Genomic DNA, 23,907 nt, shown 5'->3' on the forward strand with positions numbered 1-23,907 from the left:
GGGCAGGAGCCAAAATAAATTTATTAAATACTAGTTAAATTTACTCTTTTAAACATGGAGAGTAATTAAAAACAATTTAAATGTTTTGTAAAATGTTAGATATAATGTAACATACTGTTTTGGGTTTTTTTTAGAATTCAAAACCAAAAAACATCTTTCAGTGTGGCTCCTTATTTTAACCCATGATTTCTTTCCAGGATGGTTCAACCATGCTAATAGAAGCCGCTAAGGGTGGTCATACCAGTGTGGTTTGTTACCTGTTGGACTACCCTAACAATCTGCTTTCTGCTCCTCCGCCCGAGTCCACCCAGCTGACTCCTCCATCTCACGATTTAAATAGGGTAAGATTTAAAGCGGCAGCATGCTTGCCCCCTTTTAAAATGTTTTAGAGTCAATTTCTTAGTGATGCATTTATTGCCTCTCATCTGAAAAGTAGGTGTTGTAGTCATCAGATATTGTAGAAGTCCTGGTAATCTTCAGTGAGAAACTGCTAAAATTCAAAGGAAATATTGCCATCTTTTGTTAGATGTAGTTTAATCCTTGCCTTCCAGATCTGCAAGAAAACTATTACAGAGGACTCTTTGCTTGGAAAGAATATTTTGCTTATCACTTGGTTGGCCTTACTTGTGCCTCTAGTGGACCAAGGCTGGAGCATCTTTTACAGGAAATAGGCTGGCCGCTCTTCAGCTTTTGCTCCTTCTTCAACAAAACAGTCACATTCTCCTTTGGCTCCTCTTAATCCTTCACCTTGGCTTGGCAATTTACTTCTTCTGTGATTCACTCTTTTTACGGTTCTTTTTCTGTATTTTCTAAAAATGAAAAAGATTACTATCCTCCCTTTCCCTCTTCTCCACGGACTGGCTTCTGGGACTAGAATTTTTTTCTCATTTGGGTGAAGCAGTGAATGATCCTATCCCAAGGAGCATTGGATCGTCCTCCATAGGGTTGTGGCAATATACTGAGACCTACCGCCCCACAGGCTTTAATTTTCAGCCCTTATGGAGGCAGCTTCAGCTGGGGTGGATTCCTTGAGACATGTCCAGGCAGCACTAGTCAAGATATGGGCCGTTCCTTGCCCAGACTCCCAAGCCACAAAAGCATCCCACCAACGCTCCCAAGCAGGCCAGATTAGGCCTTTTGGGGCCCATGGCTTCCCCATAGCAGTTGCGTGTGGCATTCCTTTCACCACTGGAGCTCTTATCCTCCCTTATATGGAGAGATGGCAGCCTTGGCCCCACAGAAATCCCCAATAGATGATAATGGAGCCTAGCAGCTCGGTAAGGCCTCATGCAAAACATGCACTTTCAAGGGCCTACTACTACCACAGTGGACAGGCAGGAAAGGAGGACAAGCAGGCTACAGACAGCAAGGCAGAATGAAGGAATACAGGCCAAAACAACAACCCTGGAACAAAACATGTTTTTCTCTGAAGGGACAGTAGGGGACAGGTTCAGCACCTCCAACCTTCACCAAGAACCCTCAAAACCACCAAAGACACCATCAGCAATAAAGTGTCTGTGTGTGTGTGTCGCTTTCAAGTATTCATACATAGTTGGCACCACTCAACGACGGATCAGTGGGTTCTGAATATCATCTACAGTTGCTGCAAAAAAATCATCAGTTATCCCATCACTCACCCTGCCTCACCCTCCAAATGCCAGATTGGGGTGTGTGTGTGTGTGTGTGTGTGTGTATACAGCATCTCATCAACATGGCAGCAATAGATCTAGTACCCTCAGAAGAACACTCATCAGGTGTCTACTTAGTCTTCTTTGTAGTTCCCAAGAAAGACCACAAAGCCTGGAAGGCAGTACTTGATCAGAAGGATGATCAGTTGCTGGGTGATCAGAATTTTCTGGATGGAATCCCTAGCCTCCATCAAGCAGTCCCTTCATCTCAACAATTTCATGACATCCGTAGGCTTACAGGATGCATACCTGCATCTTCCTATTAATCCCAAGTACCACAAGTATCTCCAGTTCTTCATTGACCTGCACCATTACCAATTCATAGCCCTCCTGTTTGGATCGGCCTCATTTTCAAGAGTCTTCATGAAGATAATGGTTGCCCTGGTAGCTCACCTCCACCAACAGGTCAACCACAACTACCAGTACTTAGACAACCTCCTCATCCATAGCCTGCCATCTTTAGGGCATTTTGAGGACCCTCCAAACTCACAGACAGGAAGAGCCATTTCCTCCATATGTAGTTCCTCATACATCTTTGTGCACTGATAAATGCCACCTGTCTTCTGAAATGATCGTCAAGATCAAGGCAGCAGTCACGTTCCTTATATCTTCCAAAAGGATGGGCATCATGTTATTGGTTCGTATCCTGGGCCTATGCATGTCAGCCTCACAAGTCTCCCCGTGGACCAAGCTTCAAGTGAGACCACTCCAGTGGTTCTTTCTACCACACCAGTGGTTGATCATTCACAGCAAGCACTGCTACATCTCAGTCCCTCCATGCCTAAGAGAGACCATGTGCTGTTGGAGCAGGGATTGCAACCTCTGAAAAGGAACCCAATTTAGAGATTCCCCCAAAGACAACCATAACATCAGACACTGCCAGCCTGCAGGGCTGGAGAGCACATTGCGAGAAGCAACTGGTCCAGGTGGACTGGACACCTGTTGAGTCACAACACAGCATCAACTGGCTTGAACTTTAGCACGGCTGGCCACTTAGCACTTCTTCCACAGCATGTCTCTAATCAGAACGGACAACCCAAGTGTTTGCTCCTATGTCAACAGGGAAGGCTGGACCAAAGCAGTGGATTGGTAACAGGAAACAACATTATTCCTGCTCTGGGTTTGAGAACTCCTGCTCAGTGGAACACATGTCCTGGATGTCCAACACCCAAACTGACTGGTTGAATCTCACCAGACTGAACCCAGGGAAATGGACACTACACAATGCATTGTTTCGGCACTTTCAGTAAGTCCCAGGCCCATTAGATATAGACCTCTTAGCCTCTAAGGTGAACCACCAGCTTCCTTACTGCTACTCAAGGTTCAAGGATCCAGGAGTGGAAGCCTGGGTCTTGGGGTCTCCACTATGCCTTCCTGCCAGTAATGATTCTGCCCAGAGTTCCTTGCAAACTACGGGGGGGGGGGGGGGGGAGGCACAGCTGATCCTGTTGGCTCCCTATTGGGATCTTAACCCTGGCAGTGAACAAACCCCCCAATGGACACTTCTAACCAGACCAGACTTCATTTCACAAGGATCAGTCCTGCATCTGGACTCAGCCTAGCAATATCTAACTGCCTGGCATTTGAATGGCAATGTCTGAAGAACTAGGAGCTCTCACTGATTTCCACAATTGTGCACTCCTGACACCCCTTCACCCACATCTACCAGATGATGTGAAGGGCCTTTCTTAAATGGCCGAGGCACAGGCGAGTTTCGGTGGAAACCACCTCCATCCCTGACTTATTGGTGTTCCTACAGGAAGGCCTTCAACCAGGGCTCAAAACTTATACGCCTAAACAACAAGTGGTGGCCATTTTTTCTATAATATTAATAATAATAATAATATCTGACTGGGTCGCCCCAGCCACCCTGGGCTACTCCCAACAAAATATTAAAATCATTCTATTCTGGCATGGCTATATATGCCCGCTCTGAGCACTTACTGGTAAAACACTTGCTCCGTGAAGCCGTTCTCCAAAGCCCTCCAGTTATTCACCGTTTTCCTTCCTGGAATCTTCACAAGGTGCTCTCAGCTCTCCAATGACCAGCTTTTGAGCCACTGAAACAAGTACCATTGAAGATCCTCTCTTTTCATGTCCTGTTCCTGGTTCCGTCACCACAGCCCACAGAGTCTTCAAGACCAATGCCATTTCAGTAGCAAGGCATCTCAGTGTCTTCTATAGTGACAGAGTGATTCAGTTGGGTACCACCTTCCTTCCCAAGGGGCTGTTTCATTCTCCATAAGAAGTCATCTTGCCCGCCTTCTGCCCAAATCCATCACGCAACCTGGAGAAGGCTTGGCATTCCCTCGATGTTTGCCCAACGCTGAAGGTATATATTGCCCATACAAAGGACATACGGCAAACTTCCTCCCTCTTTGTCTCATTTCACCGCTTCTTCCTGGAGCAGAGGGTGACACCAACTATGCTTCCCAGATGGATAAAAGCGTCCATTTCACTGTCCTACAAAGCACAGAAAGTGCCTGTTCCCAAACACTTGACTGCCCATTCTATCAGAGCAGTGGCAACTTCTGCTGCTTTTTCTACAAATGCCTCCTTGTTAGAAATATGCAGAGCAGTGACCTGAGCATCCCCAAGCATGTTCACCAGGCACTTTTAAGTTGGATCTCTTTGCTTCCTCTGAAGTGGCATTTATAATAATAATAATAATAATAATAATTTATTATTTATATTCCGCCCATCTGGCTGAGCCTCCCCAGCCACTCTGGGCGGCTCCCAATCAGTATTAAAAACAATACAGCATTACATATTAAAAACATCCCTGAACAGGGCTGCCTTAAGATGTCTTCTGAACGTCAGGTAATTCTTTATCTCTTTGACATCTGATGGGAGGGCGTTCCACAGGGCGGGCGCCACTACCGAGAAGGCCCTCTGTCTGGTTCCCTGTAGCATTTGTTGAGGGTCTTACAGCAGGCTCTCCCACCGTAATAACTTGTTGCAATTGGAACCCACCCTAGCTGGGTGATCTTTTGTACATCCCATTACCTCCGAGGATGTGGACAGGTTGCTTGGACGAGTGAAGCCAACCACCTGTCTCCTGGATCCTTGCCCATCCTGGCTTATAAAAGCTAGCCAGGAAGGACTGGGCGATGGGCTTCGTGGGGTGGTGAATGCTTCCCTCCGTGAGGGAGCCTTCCCAGACCCGCTGAAAGAGGCGGTTATTAAACCGCTTCTTAAAAAACCATCTTTAGTTGCGGCCACGATGGCCAATTATCGCCCAGTCTCAAATCTTCCATTCTTGGGCAAGGTGATTGAGCAAGTGGTTGCTGAACAACTCCAGGCACGCCTGGAAGAAGCGGACCATTTGGATCCCTTCCAGTCGGGATTCAGGCCTCATCATGGGACTGAAACTGCCTTGGTCGCACTGGTTGATGATCTCCGGTGGGCTAGGGACAAAGGTGAGAGCTGTTTCCTAGTTCTGCTGGATCTCTCAGCGGCGTTTGATACCATCGACCATAACATCCTTATGGACCATCTTGAGGGGCTGGGAGCTGGGGGCACTGTCCTACAGTGGTTCCGCTCCTACCTCCTGGGCCGTGTTCAGAAAGTAGTGGTGGGGGATGAGTGTTCAGACCCCTGGGCCCTCACTTGTGGGGTGCCTCAGGGTTCTGTCCTCTCCCCCATGCTTTTCAACATTTACATGCAGCCACTGGGAGAGATCATCAGGAGGTTTGGGCTGGGTGTTCATCAGTATGCGGATGATACCCAGCTCTACCTCTCTTTTAAATCAGAACCAGTGAAGGCGGTGAAGGTCCTGTGTGAGTGTCTGGAGGCGGTTGGAGGATGGATGGCGGCTAACAGATTGAGGTTGAATCCTGACAAGACAGAAGTACTGTTTTGGGGGGACAGGAGGCGGGCGGGTGTGGAGGATTCCCTGGTCCTGAATGGGGTAACTGTGCCCCTGAAGGACCAGGTGCACAGCCTGGGAGTCATTTTGGACTCACAGCTGTCCATGGAGGCACAGGTCAAATCTGTATCCAGGGCAGCTGTTTACCAGCTCCATCTGGTACGTAGGCTGAGACCCTATCTACCTGCAGACTGTCTCGCCAGAGTGGTGCATGCCCTGGTTATCTCCCGCTTGGACTACTGCAATGCGCTCTACATGGGGCTACCTTTGAAGGTGACTCAGAAACTACAACTAATCCAGAATGCGGCAGCTAGACTGGTGACTGGGAGCGGCCGCTGAGACCATATAACACCGGTCTTCAAAGACCTACATTGGCTCCCAGTATGTTTCCGAGCACAATTCAAAGTGTTGGTGCTGACCTTTAAAGCCCTAAACGGCCTCGGTCCAGTATATCTGAAGGAGCGTCTCCTCCCCCATCGTTCTGCCCGGACACTGAGGTCCAGCTCCGAGGGCCTTCTGGCGGTTCCCTCACTGCGAGAGGCCAAGTTACAGGGAACCAGGCAGAGGGCCTTCTCGGTAGTGGCGCCCGCCCTATGGAACGCCCTCCCATCAGATGTCAAAGCGATAAACAACTACCTGACATTCAGAAGACATCTGAAGGCAGCCCTGTTCAGGGAAGTTTTTAATATGTGACATTTTAGTGTATTTTTCATCTTTGTTGGAAGCCGCCCAGAGTGGCTGGGGAGGCCCAGCCAGATGGGCGGGGTACAAATAATAAATTATTATTATTATATTATTATTATAACCTAGTGATGCTACGCTAGCAAGCGAAATAGTACCATTGTACCTACCTGAAGGGTAGATCTGCTAGTCTACTGTAACATCTCTGGGGCCACGATTTTGCATGGCCCGCAACACCTCTTCCCACCTCTATTTGCGCAGTTAGCTTTCAGTTAATGGTTTGTTGTGAGAAATAGGTTAACGCTATTCCGAGTTTCAGTTCTAGACTGTTGATGCTTGTCGAGTACGCAAAACTGAAGAGGGGCCAGCCTATTTTTTTTGTAAAAGCTACTCCTGCCTTCGTCCGCACAATAAGACCCAACCCAGTGATACTACATTGGACGAGCAGATCTACCTTTCAGGTAGGCACAGTGGTACTTTTTACTCAGTTAACTCTCTTGAGATGTGTATGTGGACAATTTTGTAACTTCACACTTGTCTTAAAGCAATTTTCATTACACTAGGAAAGCTACTTCTGTTAGTACAAATCAAAGCATAAGCCATCTGAAGCTGTAACTGTTGGTGCTGAGTCTATTGTATGAACTGAGAGATGTTTACACATGCCACTTCGTTGGAACAGTTTGTTTTGGTCATGTAGGACAACAAAGGATGTAACCTTAGTGTCCCCTGTTCTAGGCTCCTCGTGTACCAGTGCAGGCACTTCCCATGGTCGTCCCTCCCCAAGAGCCTGACAAACCCCCTGCCAACGTCGCCACAACCCTTCCCATCAGAAATAAAGGTCAGTTGTAGCTCTATAGATTATCAGTAAAATACGTTTTGTAGGTGTAATGTTAGGATTGCTTTCAATTCTTCAACATCTCTCTAGTTTCTCTAGTGGGTATTTGTGGAAAACAAAATTATTAAGGGATGTTTTCCAGGAAATCTGTCTTTATGTATAAGTTAGCTAAATTGCTGGCTTGGGTTTTCACATTGATAAGGAGACATTTTTCATGGTGGTGTAACTGAGAGATAATTGTGATGTTGCAATTGTTCTGGCAGAATTTCTGGCTAGCACTACACCAATAAATTTTGATATGCGTGCACTTTGAATGTTGTCATTAAAATAAATAATTTTAACACATTTATCCTTTTTAAGATACACTTATCTGTAAAGGATTGTTAATAACTCTCCTATATTTGGGAGAAAGGAGTCAACAACTTATTTAGAAACTGGGGTGCTTGCATTCAGATGAAGGGATGTTGCCTTCTATCTTACTCACACTGTGTTTTTGTTTGCCTGTTAAAATAAAAGCGTAACTCTGTCCCTAGCGATGCATCTGCAGCTAAATCACTGTAATGTTGCTCAAATTGGTTAAAAAAACAACAACACATGAAAAGACTTGTAATCTAGCAGTTGTTATTCTGCAGTGATGGGATTATTTGCTTTTCAGTTCAGGAAACTCAGATTGGTGGCATGTGCAAAGCCACTTCTTACATAGAACACGGAAGTGTACTCACTGCAGGCTTTTTTAATGATTTCCGTTTTTGAAGATTGGGCACTGTGCACAAGCCCTCAAATGTTAAAAGATAAAGGGACCCCTGACCATTAGGTCCAGTTGCAGACGACTCTGGGGTTGCGGCGCTCTTCTCGCTTTATTGGCCGAGGGAGCCGGCGTACAGCTTCCGGGTCATGTGGCCAGCAGGACTAAGCCGCTTCTGGAGAACCAGAGCAGCACACAGAAACGCCGTTTACCTTCCCGCAGGAGCGGTACCTATTTATCTACTTGCACTTTGATGTGCTTTTGAACTGCTAGGTTGGCAGGAGCAGGGACCGAGCAACGGGAGCTTACCCCATCGCAGGGATTCGAACCGCCGACCTTCTGATCGGCAAGCCCTAGGCTCTGTGGTTTAACCCACAGTGCCACCCGCGCTAACAAGCTAACATTTTTAGTAAGGTACCAATATAGTGTTTAAACTTCATAGAGGCATTCAAAGAATGTGTTTTTGCATTAAACGATGCTCACGCCAGCCCCACTTCCAGCATCCCTTCCCACTTGACCTCTATCCTTCCCACATTGAGTATGGTGATCTGAATGGGAATTCTTTACACATTTGGTTTGAACATGCTTAGTATCTCACTGCTGCCGAGAACCTCGGTCCTGCAGGTTTCCAGATCGCGAGGAAGATTCTAAGCACTTTCAGTCAAATGTCTATAGCCTCTTCCTTCATCCCTCCCCAATCAATGCGGGAAGGTTGGGGGTGTAGTGTGGACATGGGAATGGGGTCATATGGACTGCACCCTACAATTTAAGCACATGTGTGTTCTTTGACTGGCAAGTAGGTTGCAAAGCACTTGACTGCAGTTTTGTACCCTTTTTATATGAAGTGCACAGCTATTGTACAATATCTGTACCCTGAAGCAACCAAGCTCTTTTGGTTTACAATCTTAATTCCTCAATAAAATGCTCAGAAGAAAAATAGGTATGTCTCTTTTCCCCATAGAGACAGTTCACCTTTTGTGGAGTCCACAATGTGTTTGTGCTTTCTTGATCAGTAAGTCTGTAATGAGAATGCTGTTCACATGCACTTCCATTTGGTTCTGAGGGGGTTTCTCTTTCACACAGCCACTTCCAAACAAAAGTCCAGCAACCATTTGCAACCAAACAGCCCAGATGTACAAGGTTACATCGCCAATCAGTCTCCAGAGAGTATTGTTGAGGAGGCTCAGGGCAAGCTGACAGAGTTGGAGCAAAGGATAAAGGAGGCCATAGAGAAGAACGCCCAGCTGCAGTCTTTGGAATTGGCACATGCCGACCAGCTGACCAAGGAGAAGATTGAGGAGCTGAACAAAACGAGAGAGGAGCAAATTCAGAAGAAGCAAAAGATCTTGGAGGAGCTGCAGAAAGTAGAGCGGGAACTGCAGCTGAAAACCCAGCAGCAACTGAAAAAGCAATACCTGGAGGTGAAAGCTCAGAGAATTCAACTTCAGCAGCAGCAGCAGCAGCAGCAACAGTCGTGTCAGCACTTAGGACTTCTGACTCCCGTTGGAGTAGGAGAGCAGCTGACCGAGGGAGACTATGCACGGTTGCAACAGGTGGACCCGTACTTGCTCAAAGACGATCCCCAGCAAACGGCGGCCCAGATGGGCTTCGCTCCAATCCAGCCTCTTGCAGTGCCTCAAGCTTTGCCTCTTTCTGCGGGTTCCTTACCTCCAGGGTCTATTGCAAATCTTACAGAACTGCAAGGTGTCATAGTTGGACATCCAGTACTGGGCCAAGCACAACTTACAGGGCTGGGGCAAGGAATTCTGACAGACGCACAGCAGGGGTTAATGGTAGCCAGCCCTGCCCAGACCCTCAATGACACGCTGGACGACATCATGGCAGGTGTGTATAACTTGTTACATACAAGTGCAATGTCGTATGCTTTAAAAAAAAAAAAAAAAAGCAGTTGAGGCATGCCAACATTTTTATTTTCTTTCAGCTTTACAAAGCCTGGGTTGTTTTGGCCCCTTATTTTAGAATTACCTGAAATAGAAGTGAAACCAACATTCACATTTAAGTTTGCTTTTGGCGAGTTACGTTGTCCCTTTTAGTCCCAAGCTCCGGAAGTCAGAGGTTTTTGCCTTGATAAAGGATGCTGTGTTCCTTGCCCGCTCCCATGAATTAATTTCTCTTTTGAATTACAGCCCATTCATGTTTCTGAAATACATGAAAAATACTTTGAATTGACTTGAATTAACACTTTGAATTATAGAAGAACATTACTTTGGGAAGGAGGACTTGGATAAGAAATTTAATTTTCTACTTTTTTTACTTCCACAGTAATGTTCTGAAGAGATCATAGCCAAGATCGATCTAGCCATATTAATGCGCTCCTTCCAGAGCTCTGTGGCTGCAACAGAGTTCTTCATTCCCTTCCATCCCCATTGCATAAACAGAGCTAAACAAGGAAGGCCTTTTCTGCATGGACCTCCATTTGTGCAAATTGACTCTGGGTTTAAACTGGCATTCCTTTGTTAACCTGAGTTCATGGTTGTTTTGGTTTAGCAGAATAGGTGTTGCCAGTTCAGATTCATCTGGCCATTCACAGCTAGACATCCTTTGGTCAACGCTTTGAACACGCGAGAAGCAGAAAGATAGCAGTAGTGAAAATAGGGTTGTCACCATAACTTGGCTTTTTAAAGATGCTCTGTGCTGCCATTTGTAAATTTTACTAGTTTACAAGTATTGAAGCTTTGCTCTTCAGGCCAAAGAGTTTACTGTGCAAGTCAAGCTGCCCTTTCTCCTTGCATCTGCCACAGGCCCTTCATTTCTTTTCAGCAGCCTTAGCCGGCTTTATTACATGTATCTAGAAGACCTTCATTTGGGTCATTTGGCAAATGCACCCAAAGAATTCTGACACACATCTGGCTCTTGGGTTATTTGCCCTTAAATATTCCAACTGGTCCGTGACTTGGCCAGAAATCTGTTTTTTTTTTTTTGTTGTTTTTTTTTAAAGTATAGGGGCAAGTTGGAATTTCATTTACACAAAGAAGTTGTTTAGCACCCTTTCAGAAGCTTTGTGGTGATACTAATAGAATATTGGTAATTTTCATCTTCTGGTGTGTAGACAGCTTGTTTCTTGATACCAGTCATATTGAATCTGAGTTTGAGCAGTTAGTGGTGTTATTGCCCCGTGCTCTCATAGTTATAGCCATGTACTGATACATAAAGATGTAACCTTAATTATAGGATAAAAGGTATGAGAGACCACAACATGGTAATTTACTTGCTCAAAAAATTCATAATCTGCTGGCAGTTAAGATTTGTTTCAGTGTGTATCAATGTTTTCTAAGACCATTAAAATAAAGATAATGTGAGCTCTGACTCTGAATTTGCTATTTCTTGTTCGACATCAAATTCTTAAGGTTTTGATTTCCCCCTGGAAATATTTTTTTTTGGTGAGAGAAGCTTTTTAAAGATATTTAATACAATTGACTTAATTCAAGGACTGGTTCCCATGTCATCCTAAACCTTGGCTTCTCTGGGAGCAGGGCTCGGGCAGGTTCCCCCCCTGCTTTCCCTGAATCCCTTTACGTCATTTGTACCCAGGAATCATGGTTTGTAACAAATTATCACATTTACTTGAATGTAATGTGCACCTTTTTTGGCGAAATTTCATCGCGAAAATTAGGATGTGCATAAGATACAATGGCGCTTTAGATTCGATTGCAACCTTGAAAAACACCGCTGACATAGCAAATACTTTTTTGGTTTCAAGGTTGTGAAAATTGAGGTGTGCATTAGATTCGATGGCGCATTAGATTCGCATAAGTACAGTATAGTTAGCTTAAACTAGCTTCAGAAAGCATGATTTGAAGTCAGATTGTTCTGAAACTGATATGAGTTTAAACAAGAGGCTCTGGTCTGGATGCCACAACAATCAAACTGTTAAGAAAGGTGAAAGTAAAGCAGTTGTCCTCCTGGCCATGCAGGAAGTGCAGGAGCCCAAGACTCACAAGAATTCCTACATATGGTTGTCTCAAAGCATGACTTTGTATGACATGCAAACTGGGCCAGTGCTGCCTTATCCTAGGTCAAATATTTTGAGCATAGTTCCCAGAGTTAAGGAATCCCTATAGTTCTTCTCACTAAATACTCTGATCCATACATAATTGTAACTTTGTGGTTTTCGTTTTTCAGACTGTTGGGTAGAAGCAGATATATTTTAAGAGGGATTGAAGGATGGCTGTTGGGTTCTAACAATCCAGTCCCAGATAGCCATTTTTTAAATGTCAAACCTCTGTTCTATCAAACCTTCCATTTCTCAGCAACTCTTATCCGACATAGCAGTACATTCCAAACAAGAATTAATTTGGTACAGACGAAATTTTGGATTGCTCTCATTAGGTCCAAATGCTGTCATCTGCCCCCGTACAGCTGATTCTTCTTGGCTACGTTTTTACCCCAATGAAAGAAAGGCAAGAGCGTGGCATGTTTTGGAGATTGATTCAGCCTAAGGAATACCGCTTTTCCCATCTTGCCTAACATGCAGCTTTTAATTAGACCATTTTGAGAAACTTTCAGAAGTTCTAGCTAATCATACTTCTAATAAGCACAATTGTTCTCTCCAATAGCAGTGAGCGGAAGAGCATCTGCGGTGTCCAACACCCCTACCCACAGCATCGCGACGTCTGTCTCCCAACCTCAGACACCAGCTCCAAGCCCTATCATTTCTCCCTCAGCCATGCTACCAGTCTACCCTGCCATAGATATTGATGCGCAGGTAAGCCAGCCATAAGCCATAGACTTGCATACTCACTCCTCCTCCAGTTCTAAGAAGTTTAAAGCTGCTTCTTGTGTTTTTGAGCGAAGCACAGTTGCCAGTTACATCTGAATATCATGAGCTATGATTTGAACCTAACCATGGTTAGAGAAAATAATCCTGGTTTGTTAGATAAAACTCTTAATACACATGAAGATGGGAGAACATGAGCCCAGTGTTTACCACAGGGTGTCCTTGTTGCATCAAATCACAGCTTGTGATATAGGAACTGGAATGCGCATGTACATTTACTCAGTTCTGACTTGTGCTTTTGTGTTTTGTTTTTGACATGGAGACATTGGGAACATTTTTGGGAAGTATGACTCCCAGTTTTAACAACAACAACAACAACAACAACAATAATAATTTATTATTTGTTAATTTATTATCTGTTGTACAGTGGTGCCTCGCAAGACGAAAAGAATCCGTTCCACGAGTCTCTTCGTCTTGCGGTTTTTTCGTCTTGCGAAGCAAGCCCATTGACAGCTTAGCGGATTAGCGCTATTAGCGGCTTAGGGGCTTAGCGGATCAGCTGTTTAGCGGCTTAGCGGATCAGCTGTTAAGCGGCTTAGCGGATCAGCTGATAAGCGGCTTAGCGGCTTAGAAAAAGGGGGAGGAAAGGGGAAAAAAACCGCAGGAACTCGCAAGACATTTTCGTCTTGCGAAGCAAGCCCATAGGAAATTCGTTTTGCGAAGCACCTCCAAAACGGAAAACCCTTCCGTCTAGCGGGTTTTCCGTCTTGCGAGGCATTCGTCTTGCGGGGCACCACTGTATTTGTATTTATTATTTGTATCCCGCTCATCTGGCTGGGTTTCCCCAGCCACTCTGGGGGGCTTCCAACAAAGACCAAAAATACACAAAAATGTCACACATTAAAAACTTCCCTGAATTGGTGATTCTTTATCAGAGACTGAATTAGATGGATTTCCTAAATTGCACTGTGTTTATTACAAAGCAGCTTTAGAAGCAGAGCGTCTCGTCCAAAGACTCTACAGGCAATAATATTTCACATTTAATGATGCTTGTTGCTGTAGTAGTTAAATGATGTACATTTCCTTCACAAAGTATAAGGAAAGCCATTAACGTGTTGAAATGGCCTTTGTCTTCCAGACTGAAAGTAACCATGACACTGCGTTGACCCTTGCATGTGCTGGTGGACATGAGGAGCTGGTGCAAACGCTCCTAGAGCGGGGAGCTAATATTGAACACAGGGACAAAAAAGGTACATGCCTGCTGATAAAGTAATGGTATAAACAGAGTTTTCTGTAGATGACAGATTAACATATGCTGGTTTTGACCTTTAAAGCCCCATGTGGCCTAGGACTCTCGTACTTACAGGACTGCCTCTCCTGGTATGTCCCGCAGAGGACCCTAAGGTCCATGAAAAATAATAGCTTCAAGGTCCCGGGCCCTAAGGAAGCCAGGCTATCCTCCACCAGGGCCAGGGCTTTTTCAGTGACGGCTCCGACCTGGTGGAATGCTCTGTCCCACGAGACTAGGGCCCTGCAGGACTTGATCTCCTTCCGCAGGGCCTGTAAAACAGAGCTATTCCTCCTGGCCTTCAATTTGAATTAGCCTGATCCTCTTTTCCCTTTCCTCTTCTATGAAGAAACCCTTTCTGGGACCCCACATTTAAATTCTTGTTAACACACCTCCTTGCTGGCCCTAGTAGGACCAACTTGGCCACTTAGCCCTGGTGATCATCCAGTGTCTACTAACTGGGGTCCCCCCCCAAAAAAAATGACCCCTGAATTTTTGAATTTTATTGATATTGATGCTGCATTTTATGTTGTATTCTATGCTGTTTTTAAGTCACATTTTAATCAATGTTTTATATTTGCTGTTAGCTACCCTGAGCCTGGTTTTTAAACCGGGAAGGGTGGGGTACAAAGAAAAAATTATGATTATTTATTATTATATTCCTGTGGAAGGAGATCCTCCTCCAGCTAATGTGTGTTTCTGCTGTAGATAACATTTTCCACCTGCAAAATTAATTTCATTCCAGGTGTCCTGTATTAGGGTGGTTGTTGCTGTTTTGGTTTCCTGTTAAAATTCGTTGTTATCTTAGAAATGGGTGCAAGTCAAAAATCCTTGAGCGGTGCCTATTTTACCCTTCCAGGATTTACCCCCCTTATTTTGGCTGCTACAGCTGGTCATGTCGGTGTTGTTGAGATCTTGTTGGATAACGGTGCGGATATTGAAGCTCAGTCTGAGAGAACCAAGGACACCCCATTATCTTTAGCTTGTTCCGGAGGAAGACAGGAGGTGAAGTAAACAGTACCCATTGTTGCGTACTAACTGAAAGCCTTTCACTGTGATTAATGCTTGTCATATAACTCTAATCCTTGATTCCGAACACACTCCGTGAAAGCTTGTTCAGCTGTTTCCAGTTAGAATATACAGAATTCTAATCAATTTAAAAATAGGTGTTTCTGATCATCTCATCACTCCTGTACCAGAGGGGAGGGGAGAGCACATGAACTCCAGGCTCGTGAAGGCTAATGTTAAACATGTGTCTCCCAAACTGTTACTTCCAAACTGAGGTGCAGTATTAAAATGCCAGCTCAGCCCTGGACACGTAATATTTAACAGTAGTAATTTTTTGCTAACCATATTTTATAACCAGTGTAATCTACTGTTTTATGTTGTTTATTTGATTGTGCAAATTACAATGGTTCTTGCTTTCAGCAACTTGGTATGTTGTTTTAAGTTACCTAAAGACCACCCTCTAGTAGATGTCTTCTTTTTCATTATTATTACTGCTATTGGCATCTTTATAATACTGTAACTGTGATTTAAGATATCTAAGGTAGAACCGGGTTAGGAGTTTGTCAAGTCTTCTCTGTTTACTCAGATTTTCCTTGGTACACTAAAGGGCCAGAAAACAACAAGGGTGTTTACTAGGTAAAATGGTGGTAGTTATCCAAAAATTTTATGACTAGCTCCATGTATATAGAATCATACAACTTCAGAGTTGGATGGGACCACAAGGGTCATCTAATCCAACAAGTGACACTACTTATTTCAAATAAGGGTTCTCTGCCCCCATTTACCTTATTGAACATGTATTTGGGAAGCTTCTCCTGTGTTTCTCTGTTAAGTAGCAAAGATGCTGTGACATATGAATAAACAATATCTAATTTAGGCACCATTTGTATATGAAGTGCCATTACAGCCCCAAGTCAATGTATAATCATCTTGCATGGTTAAAGCAGATCTTATAAGTGTTTATACCATGGCTTAATAACACTAGCATGGTACATAACCATACATTCTCTCTGAGCCATGTGAGCAGAATTGTGTGTTCTACCTGGGCTAACACAGAGATGGCAATAAGCCTCCATTTCTACGCTGCTGCCTGAGGGGCCTCCGACTGCAGTTCTGTGTTCAGGAAGGGAGTGATAATCATTTCTCGAAGGTAACTATTCATATTTTTACAACAATTCAGGTGGTGGAGCTTCTCTTAGCTAGAGGGGCAAATAAAGAGCACAGAAATGTTTCTGACTACACCCCTTTAAGCTTAGCTGCTTCTGGTGGTTATGTGAACATCATCAAAATACTGCTGAATGCCGGTGCAGAGATCAATTCAAGGCAAGTTCTCTTTCTACGCTTATTTCATGGTGCTCTTGTTTCTTGTTATGTTCTTCCATTCTACCCTAGGTTCACAACAGGGTTCCAGGAGGACCCATCTCATACCAAGAGAAGCTTTTGACTGGGCTCTTGATCCAAAGAAAGAGAAACAGAGCAAATTACGGCTGGCATCTATGCCCAGACCAGGTGCCCTGGTGGCCCTGTTGCTGCAATATAATTTAGTGGACTTCTAGTGCCTGTTGAATCCTATTGAGATAGATTTTTCTTTTTCTTTTCTTTTCTTTTTTTAATAGATTTTTCTTAAAATTTTAATGGTTACAAAAAAGAAAAATTAAAAAAGACATAAACAGAAAAAAGAAAACCATACAAAACAATACGAGCACACAAGATAGAAAGAAGAAAAAAAAGAGAATCCTAACCTTCGCATAACTTTCTTTCCTTTACTTATTTCCTTGACCTCCTCACGCCTCCCTTTTTTGTATTCTAATTCAATTAAGTATTTCAGCAAATCCTTTCCATCTTTGTTTTTATCCTGATGATTTATCTTAATATACTAAGTTTTACATTCTCTTCTTTCACTAAATAACAATCCATTTTTACTTAAACCTTTATATCATTTCTGCTAAAAACCACATAGCTTCATTCCAACATCCTTCTAGCATTCCTTAATTTTACAATATTTCTGTAAGTAAACTTTAAATTTCTTCCAGTCTTCTTCCACCGACTCTTCACCTTGGTCTCAGATTCTCTTTTTCTCTCCAGCAGCTATGTGTCCTGTAACAGAATCGATTCCTTGTTATGCTCCCTCCACCATATCTAGTCATGTCAAAGCATCTTCTATGAGTCTTACCTTGATTTCATATGGCAACCCACTATTTAGCATTTTACAGCTCAATGATGAACTGTGAAGGGATCCTGCTTGAAGATTGAATCCTCTCCTTCTACAGTGAAGAGAAATAGTTGATAGTCTGAAGCAGTGGATAGGAGAGGTTTTAGTGCATAGCAATCCTATCCAGTTTCCTGAGCCTTTGCTTTGGGAAACTCTAAAAGCAGACATCTGGGGAGAATTCATCAGTGGATGCTGTTACAGAAAGAAAGAAAGAAAGAAAGAAAGAAAGGAAGGAAGGAAGGAAGGAAGGAAGGAAGGAAGGAAGGAAGGAAACATGCCCCTTACTGATCAAAGACATAGCTGAACTTAAATATAAACATACAGAGAGCAATCTGCTGTATAACAAATCCAAAGAGGAACTGAATTAAAAGCTCTTGAAATGATTATGATATTGGCTTGTAAATCTGATTATTGGCTTGTAAATTTACAAAACGTGTTTAAACTAATGGGTGCTAACCATAACTAATTACACTTACAGGTACAGTGGACCCTCCGGATATGAACTTAATTCGTTCCAGGGGTCCGTATGTACCCAAAAAGTCCAAATCTAGAGGTGCCGCTCCTGTGCACTCATGCGGCGCAATAGAGTGCTTCTGTGCATGTGTGCGCGGCGAAACCTGGTTTGCCGCGTTCACAACCCAAAAGTTAGGTTACCCAAAGGTAATGTAACCTGAGTGTCCACTGTATACGGCCTCTGTAGCTCCCATTTAGAGGTCTACAGGCACCTATAGGTTCATATGTACGTGGACTTTCATATTACAGAAATAGGTAAATGCGAATTTAAAAATCACCACGCTATATAAATTTAAAATGTAACCTGTGTTCATTTGTTTCCAGAACTGGTAGCAAGCTGGGCATCTCTCCGTTAATGTTGGCAGCCATGAATGGTCATACTGCTGCTGTTAAGCTGCTGTTGGACATGGGTTCTGATATTAATGCACAGATAGAGACCAATAGGAATACTGCCCTGACACTGGCCTGTTTCCAAGGAAGAACCGAAGTGGTTAGCCTTCTCCTCGATAGAAAAGCTAATGTTGAGCACAGAGCTAAGGTAGGAAGATCTTGGTTTAAATGTCTTCAGCTTAAATTTGTTAGTACTTCTATTACTTTTCACACCCCGGATGTTTGTCTGCTCAATCTTGAATGTACACAGCCGTTCTATGTCCACCATCAGGGTAAACAAATTTTATTTGCTTCATTGGAGTGTTGACTTTATATCGTTCCTCACTGCCTTGCGAGTAACTTTGCAAAAGGTGGAATATATGCTTATTAAATACAGCAAAAAAATTCATCATGCTTATTTATTTAATACATTTATATACTGCCCTTCTGGCAAGGCACCCAAAGAGGTTTACAGTGGTACCTCGGGTTAAGTACTTAATTCGTTCCGGAGGTCCGTTCTTAACCTGAAACTGTTCTTAACCTGAGGTACCACTTTAGCTAATGGGGCCTCCCGTTGCCACCGCAGGATTTCTGTTCCCATCCTGACGTAAAGTTCTTAACCCAAGGTACTATTTCTGGGTTAGCGGAGTCTGTAACCTGAAGCGTATGTAATCTGAAGCGTATGTAACCCGAGGTACCACTGTACTAGGCAAAATCCTAACATGGAAAAATGGGACAGAATATTTTCAGGCAAATTTCGGGAGTTGATGCTGGCTCTAGCTCCCTGGCCTGTGTTTCTTCTCTTAAGCCTTTCCTCAAGGCCCACAGACCTGTCTTAAGCAGCCCCAGGAAAGTTGGGGTTGCCCCGATAGTTATCTCAGACTATTGATGGCCCTTTCTGGAGTTGGTATCTATCCATCCATCCGAGGAGCACGTGTGGTTTGTAGTCCTTTGCTTCTGTTTTAAATCATCACAATGGAAGATGAAACAGGTTTGATGTGGATGAGGGGGTGAGTTTTAAAAGTAAGTAAAAGGAGGGAGTTCTTTATTCCCAACACATTCTATTTGGTGAGAAGTGGAATGGGTATAAAGTGATGAATCTGTTGGATCTCTCTTCATTCAGCTGTTAATAGTTGAGTATTCCATATAGTAGAGTGCCTGATAATAAACATACCTGAAGGAGTATACCTGAAGGAGCGTCTCCACCCCCATCATTCTACCTGGACACTGAGGTCCAGTGCCGAGGGCCTTCTGGCAGTTCCCTCGCTGCGAGAAGCCAAGTTACAGGGAACCAGGCAGAGGGCCTTCTCGGTAGTGGCACCACCCTGTGGAATGCCCTCCCACCAGATGTCAAAGAGAAAAACAACTACCAGACTGTTAGAAGACATCTGAAGGCAGCCCTGTTCAGGGAAGCTTTTAAAGTTTAACAGGCTATTGTATTTTAATATCTTGTTGGAAGTCACCCAGAGTGGCTGGGGAAACACAGCCAGATGAGCGGGGTATAAATAAATTCTTGTATTATGATGATTATGATGATGATGATTATTATCAGTGGTCACTGATACTCTATAAACCGGAAATGATTGTTGCCTTCTTGCAGCCATAGATTTTCACACGTTTCTAATGTATTCTTAACCTAGACCGGCCTGACACCCTTAATGGAAGCTGCCTCTGGTGGATATGCAGAAGTAGGCAGAGTTCTTCTAGACAAAGGTGCAGATGTAAACGCTCCGCCAGTCCCTTCTTCAAGAGACACAGCTCTGACCATTGCAGCGGACAAAGGGCATTACAAGTTCTGTGAGCTGCTTATTAGCAGGTACCATATTTGATATGATTAGAAGTGGAGGATCAAGAGGCCTAGGTTACAACGAATGTCACTGGCTCTAGGATCCTGATACACTATGGGTGTTTACTAATGAGTTTCGTTGAGCCCACACAGAAGTTGCACTTATAAGAGTAGAAGAGTTGGTCTGATGAGAAAGTTTTGATTGGTGAATTTTTCAGGAAACAACTGTGTGTGTTTTAGATTGTGGGTCTTCATTGAACGTCTGGCATAAATGTTCCATTCCTGAGTGGCAATTCCATAATTGCAATTCCAGAGGCACTACTATAGGAAATTCTTGTTCTGATGTGGCACTACAAAATCCTCCTATGTTAGCTGTACGATGACAGCATTACATTTTTATTATATAGGAAGAAAATGGCATCTGTTAAGATAGAAGTTGTGCAGATGCCAGGAGTTCATGTTTCAGAAATGAACTATTTCAGAGTTGTTTAGAAATGGTTTCACGAACATGGTGATGTTCTCTAGAAGTGCTGTCCCTCCAACTTCCACCACCTTTCTAAAGCCAGTAGCAATAACCAGTCCTTCAGTTCAATTTTTGTGTGTGTGTGTGTTTTAAATGGTAAAATATGCATTCAGTATTTTCATCAGGCTTTTTGATTTTTTTTTTGTAGGGGAGCTCACATCGATGTCCGGAACAAAAAAGGAAATACTCCATTATGGCTTGCTGCAAACGGTGGTCATTTAGATGTTGTCCAGTTGCTAGTGCAAGCTGGAGCAGATGTAGATGCTGCTGATAACAGAAAGATAACTCCGCTGATGGCAGCCTTTCGAAAGGTAGAGTGAAAGCTTTTGCCTTGTTTCTTTTTAACCCTCTTGATAAAAAAGAACTAATTTGTTGCAGTATGAATTCGGAAATATAACTGCATCACCCACTCAGTGCATGGCAGAAATTTAATAAATGGACTTGTTATGCTTCCCATAGCATGCGGTTTTCAGGGGGGAGACTTATATAACCGTTGCAAAAAACAACATATTGGCAGTGTGTGCAATATTGCAATTGAATAAGCTGCCCTCTCTGCTTTTCTGTATCTCAGAGTATTTTCAAATGCCTTGCTTTATTAAAGAGAACGGGAGTTTTTCCTTCCCTAGCTTCACAGATTGGCAATTTTTGTATGCTTCTGAAGCTCCTGCTGCTTTGGGGAATTGAGGTTGCTGCAGTTACTCTTTTCACTGAATTATCTTTTATAGTTTAGTTATTTCATTTAAATGTGCAGCCTGCCTTCATGTGAAAGGGACTAATGCTGGAAACCTTCATTCTTAGGGTCATGTGAAAGTTGTGCGCTACCTGGTAAAAGAAGTCAACCAGTTCCCATCAGATTCAGAATGTATGAGATACATAGCAACAGTTACTGACAAGGTAAGAATAATGTGCTGCGTAAGTTACTCAGTAAAACTTTGGTAAAACCGGTGTTTCCCAGTAAGCTGATGAATACATCATAAGTGCTAATTAAAACCTTGCATATCTCGACCCTGAACAGCATTGGATAGACTACCGCATTTTTTGCTTTATAAGACTCATTTTTTCCCTCCTAAAAAGTAAGGGGAAATGTGTGTGCGTCTTATGGAGTGAATGCAGGCTGCGCAGGTATCCCAGAAGCCAGAACAGCAAGAGGGATTGCTGCTTTCACTGCGCAGTGATCCCTCTTGCTGTTCTGGCTTCTGAGATTCAGAATATTTTTTTTCTTGTTTCCCTCCTCCAAAAACTAGGTGCGTCTTGTGGTCTAGTGCGTCTTATAAAGTGAAAAATACGGTATTTTTCTCTGACTTTACACTCCCAATTCGGTTGTATGGCTTCATTCAAGAGCACACTATTTTTTGTTTTAGTGTCTTTAAATATTTAACCTTCCTAATCCCAAAGTATGTTACACAATGAAATACCACAGGAGGGGGGGAAATAAAATGCAGATCAAAGTTACCATTATTAAATTTCTGTGCCACCCTTCATCCAAGGATTCCAGGAAAGTTTACAATATAAAAACACAAAAATACAAAACAGTGACACCCCACACTCTCACACAGTTTAAAAGTTCATCAATAATTTAATTAACCAAAGGTTGCAAAGCTCCTCTCCCTTCCCACTTTTTCTTAATATATTCATATCTGGTCTCAGCATAAGAAGTCCTTTCCTTGGTTCCAATGCCTATATACAGTCTTTTTCCCCAACCAAACTTTTTTCAAAACTAGAGCACTTCTGAATCCTGTTTTGCCATTTGGAATCTCTTGACTCCCACTCTAGAGAATTCTGTCCCTGCGGCATTTGCCATTCCACAACCTTCCCAAAGCAATTACAACCCTTTGGCTTTTACTGGCAGAATAAAATCCCTCTCACAATGTTCTCTGTTGTTTGTCTCTTCTCCAGCCATCTTTCCATTCTTACACAAGGAGAAACAGCATATCCACAGTCATTAGCAGTTCAGCCCCTTTAATGCCACAGGAGCCTTCCAATCCATTCCTTTCATTTCTGCACTCTTGCCTGTTCGTTAAGCAGCCTCCCTTCCTTTGCAGATCACAATGAGCCCCTCACGCTCCCTGTCAGTTCCCTTATTGCAGTGTTTGAGGCTGGTACATCCATTATTTGTTCAACTGCTTGTGCCAATTCAGAAATGATGTTCTTTTTGCATTGTCCTCGCAGGAAATGCTGAAGAAGTGCCACCTCTGTATAGAATCAATTGTTCAAGCCAAAGACAGGCAGGCTGCTGAAGCAAACAAGAATGCAAGCATTCTTTTAGAGGAGTTGGATTTGGAGAAGGTAAGTAACGCTGCAAGTTCAGATTTCTACTTTAAAACACTTTATAGGCTGGCTTTCTGTAGTTGCTCAAGGCAGGGCATGCAAGAATAGGAAAAAAAATTAGCTATCAAAAAACACTCCTTGTGGTGGAGTTGAGGAATCCCCCTACTGTAGGGTTACCAGACGTCCCCGTTTCCCGGGGACAGTCCCCGGATTTGCGAAAAAGTCCCTGGACAAATTCCATCCCTGGAATGTCCCCGGAATTCATCTAATGTCCCCGGGAAACGCAGCAGTCTCAGCAGCCTAGAGCAGTTGGCTCTGGCTGGCTTCAGGAGCTGCTCGGAAGTCCCTATATGATGGTGGTGCAGGGGCTCTAAGAGGCAGCTTCTGGGCTGCCCACCTTCCCTGACCCCAGCAGTTAAGCTGTGAAGGGAGGTTTCATGCTGCCTATTGGAGCAGCCACCTAATTCCTACTTGCATGCAAACAGGAGCGGGGCGGGGGTCTCTCAGCTGTGAAGGGAGGCGTCACGCTGCCTATCAGAGCTTGTGTGCAAGCAGGAGGGGGCAGGGATCTCTCAGTTAGGCAACGGGAAGCCCCCCTTCCCAGCTGAGGGATCCCTGCCGCCTCCTGCTTGCACGCAAGTAGGAATGGGATTGGGGCTGCTCTGATGGGAAGGGAGCCTAGCCGCTGCTCTCGGCCCTCCTCCGTCTTCCATGCCTGACCCATCGTGCCGCCGCTGCCCCCCCACCACCGAAGAACTCAGGGGCTGCCCAGGCTCATGGAGAAAGGAGATAGAAACCTCGGAGGAAGGGGAAACGTGGCGGTTGAGGTCAAGGCGGCGGCCGCCTCTCTGCCACCGCCGTCACTTCAGCATTAATGTCCTGAACGTGTAGTATTTACTTATTTAATTAATTAAAGGGTCCTGGATTCATTGAAAAAAATCTGGTAACCTTACCCTACTCTCTCCCTGTGTCAGGGAACTGCCATCGGAGCCAGAGGGAGAGGGAGGGCTCCAGAGGGATTACGGAGAGCGTCCCAGGAGGGAGAAAAGCAGCCCATCCATTGGGGAGGGAAATCAGCGTAGCACCAGTGGAGAAGGGGGGCAGATGGGGGAATCGGCGAGGTGGCTCCATGACTCCTCGCCGGAGACCAGTGGGGAGAGCACGGGTCCTCCGCTGCCTACACCCTCCCTGCGCAGAAGGCTTCCGCGCAGGGAGAGTAGGCGGAGACTAGGCGTCAAAGAGCTTCTTTGCTGGAAGAATTTCAAGAAACGCCCACTGACGGATTCTGCCAGCGACTGAGACAGCCACGGGTGAGTGGCTGTCCAGACAGAAAGGGTTCACCCAGGTAACTCAGCCAGGTGTGGCGACGACTTACGCACGAGCAA

General features: G+C 44.2%; 1 protein-coding gene across 5 annotated transcripts in view; it reads left to right on the top strand.

The window, feature by feature from the left end:
• Window positions 1-23,907, top strand: part of ANKRD17 (ankyrin repeat domain 17) — a 112,661-nt gene that overhangs the window by 64,263 nt on the left and 24,491 nt on the right. For 3 of the 5 annotated variants that reach the window (XM_081837540.1, XM_081837537.1, XM_081837539.1), the window contains exons 13-24: window positions 198-341; window positions 6,973-7,075; window positions 8,901-9,662; window positions 12,395-12,543; window positions 13,694-13,805; window positions 14,703-14,848; window positions 16,032-16,174; window positions 17,901-18,114; window positions 19,586-19,761; window positions 20,403-20,565; window positions 21,053-21,148; window positions 22,424-22,540. In XM_081837540.1, the coding sequence (XP_081693666.1) occupies window positions 198-341; window positions 6,973-7,075; window positions 8,901-9,662; window positions 12,395-12,543; window positions 13,694-13,805; window positions 14,703-14,848; window positions 16,032-16,174; window positions 17,901-18,114; window positions 19,586-19,761; window positions 20,403-20,565; window positions 21,053-21,148; window positions 22,424-22,540 (2,325 nt within the window). The remainder of the gene's footprint in view (window positions 1-197; window positions 342-6,972; window positions 7,076-8,900; window positions 9,663-12,394; window positions 12,544-13,693; window positions 13,806-14,702; window positions 14,849-16,031; window positions 16,175-17,900; window positions 18,115-19,585; window positions 19,762-20,402; window positions 20,566-21,052; window positions 21,149-22,423; window positions 22,541-23,907) is intronic. The other 2 variants (XM_081837538.1, XM_081837541.1) reach the window with 2 other exon arrangements.

The sequence above is a fragment of the Podarcis erhardii genome (genome assembly GCF_964252035.2).
Source record: "Podarcis erhardii genome assembly, chromosome: 13".
Taxonomy (NCBI): Eukaryota; Metazoa; Chordata; class Lepidosauria; order Squamata; family Lacertidae; genus Podarcis; species Podarcis erhardii.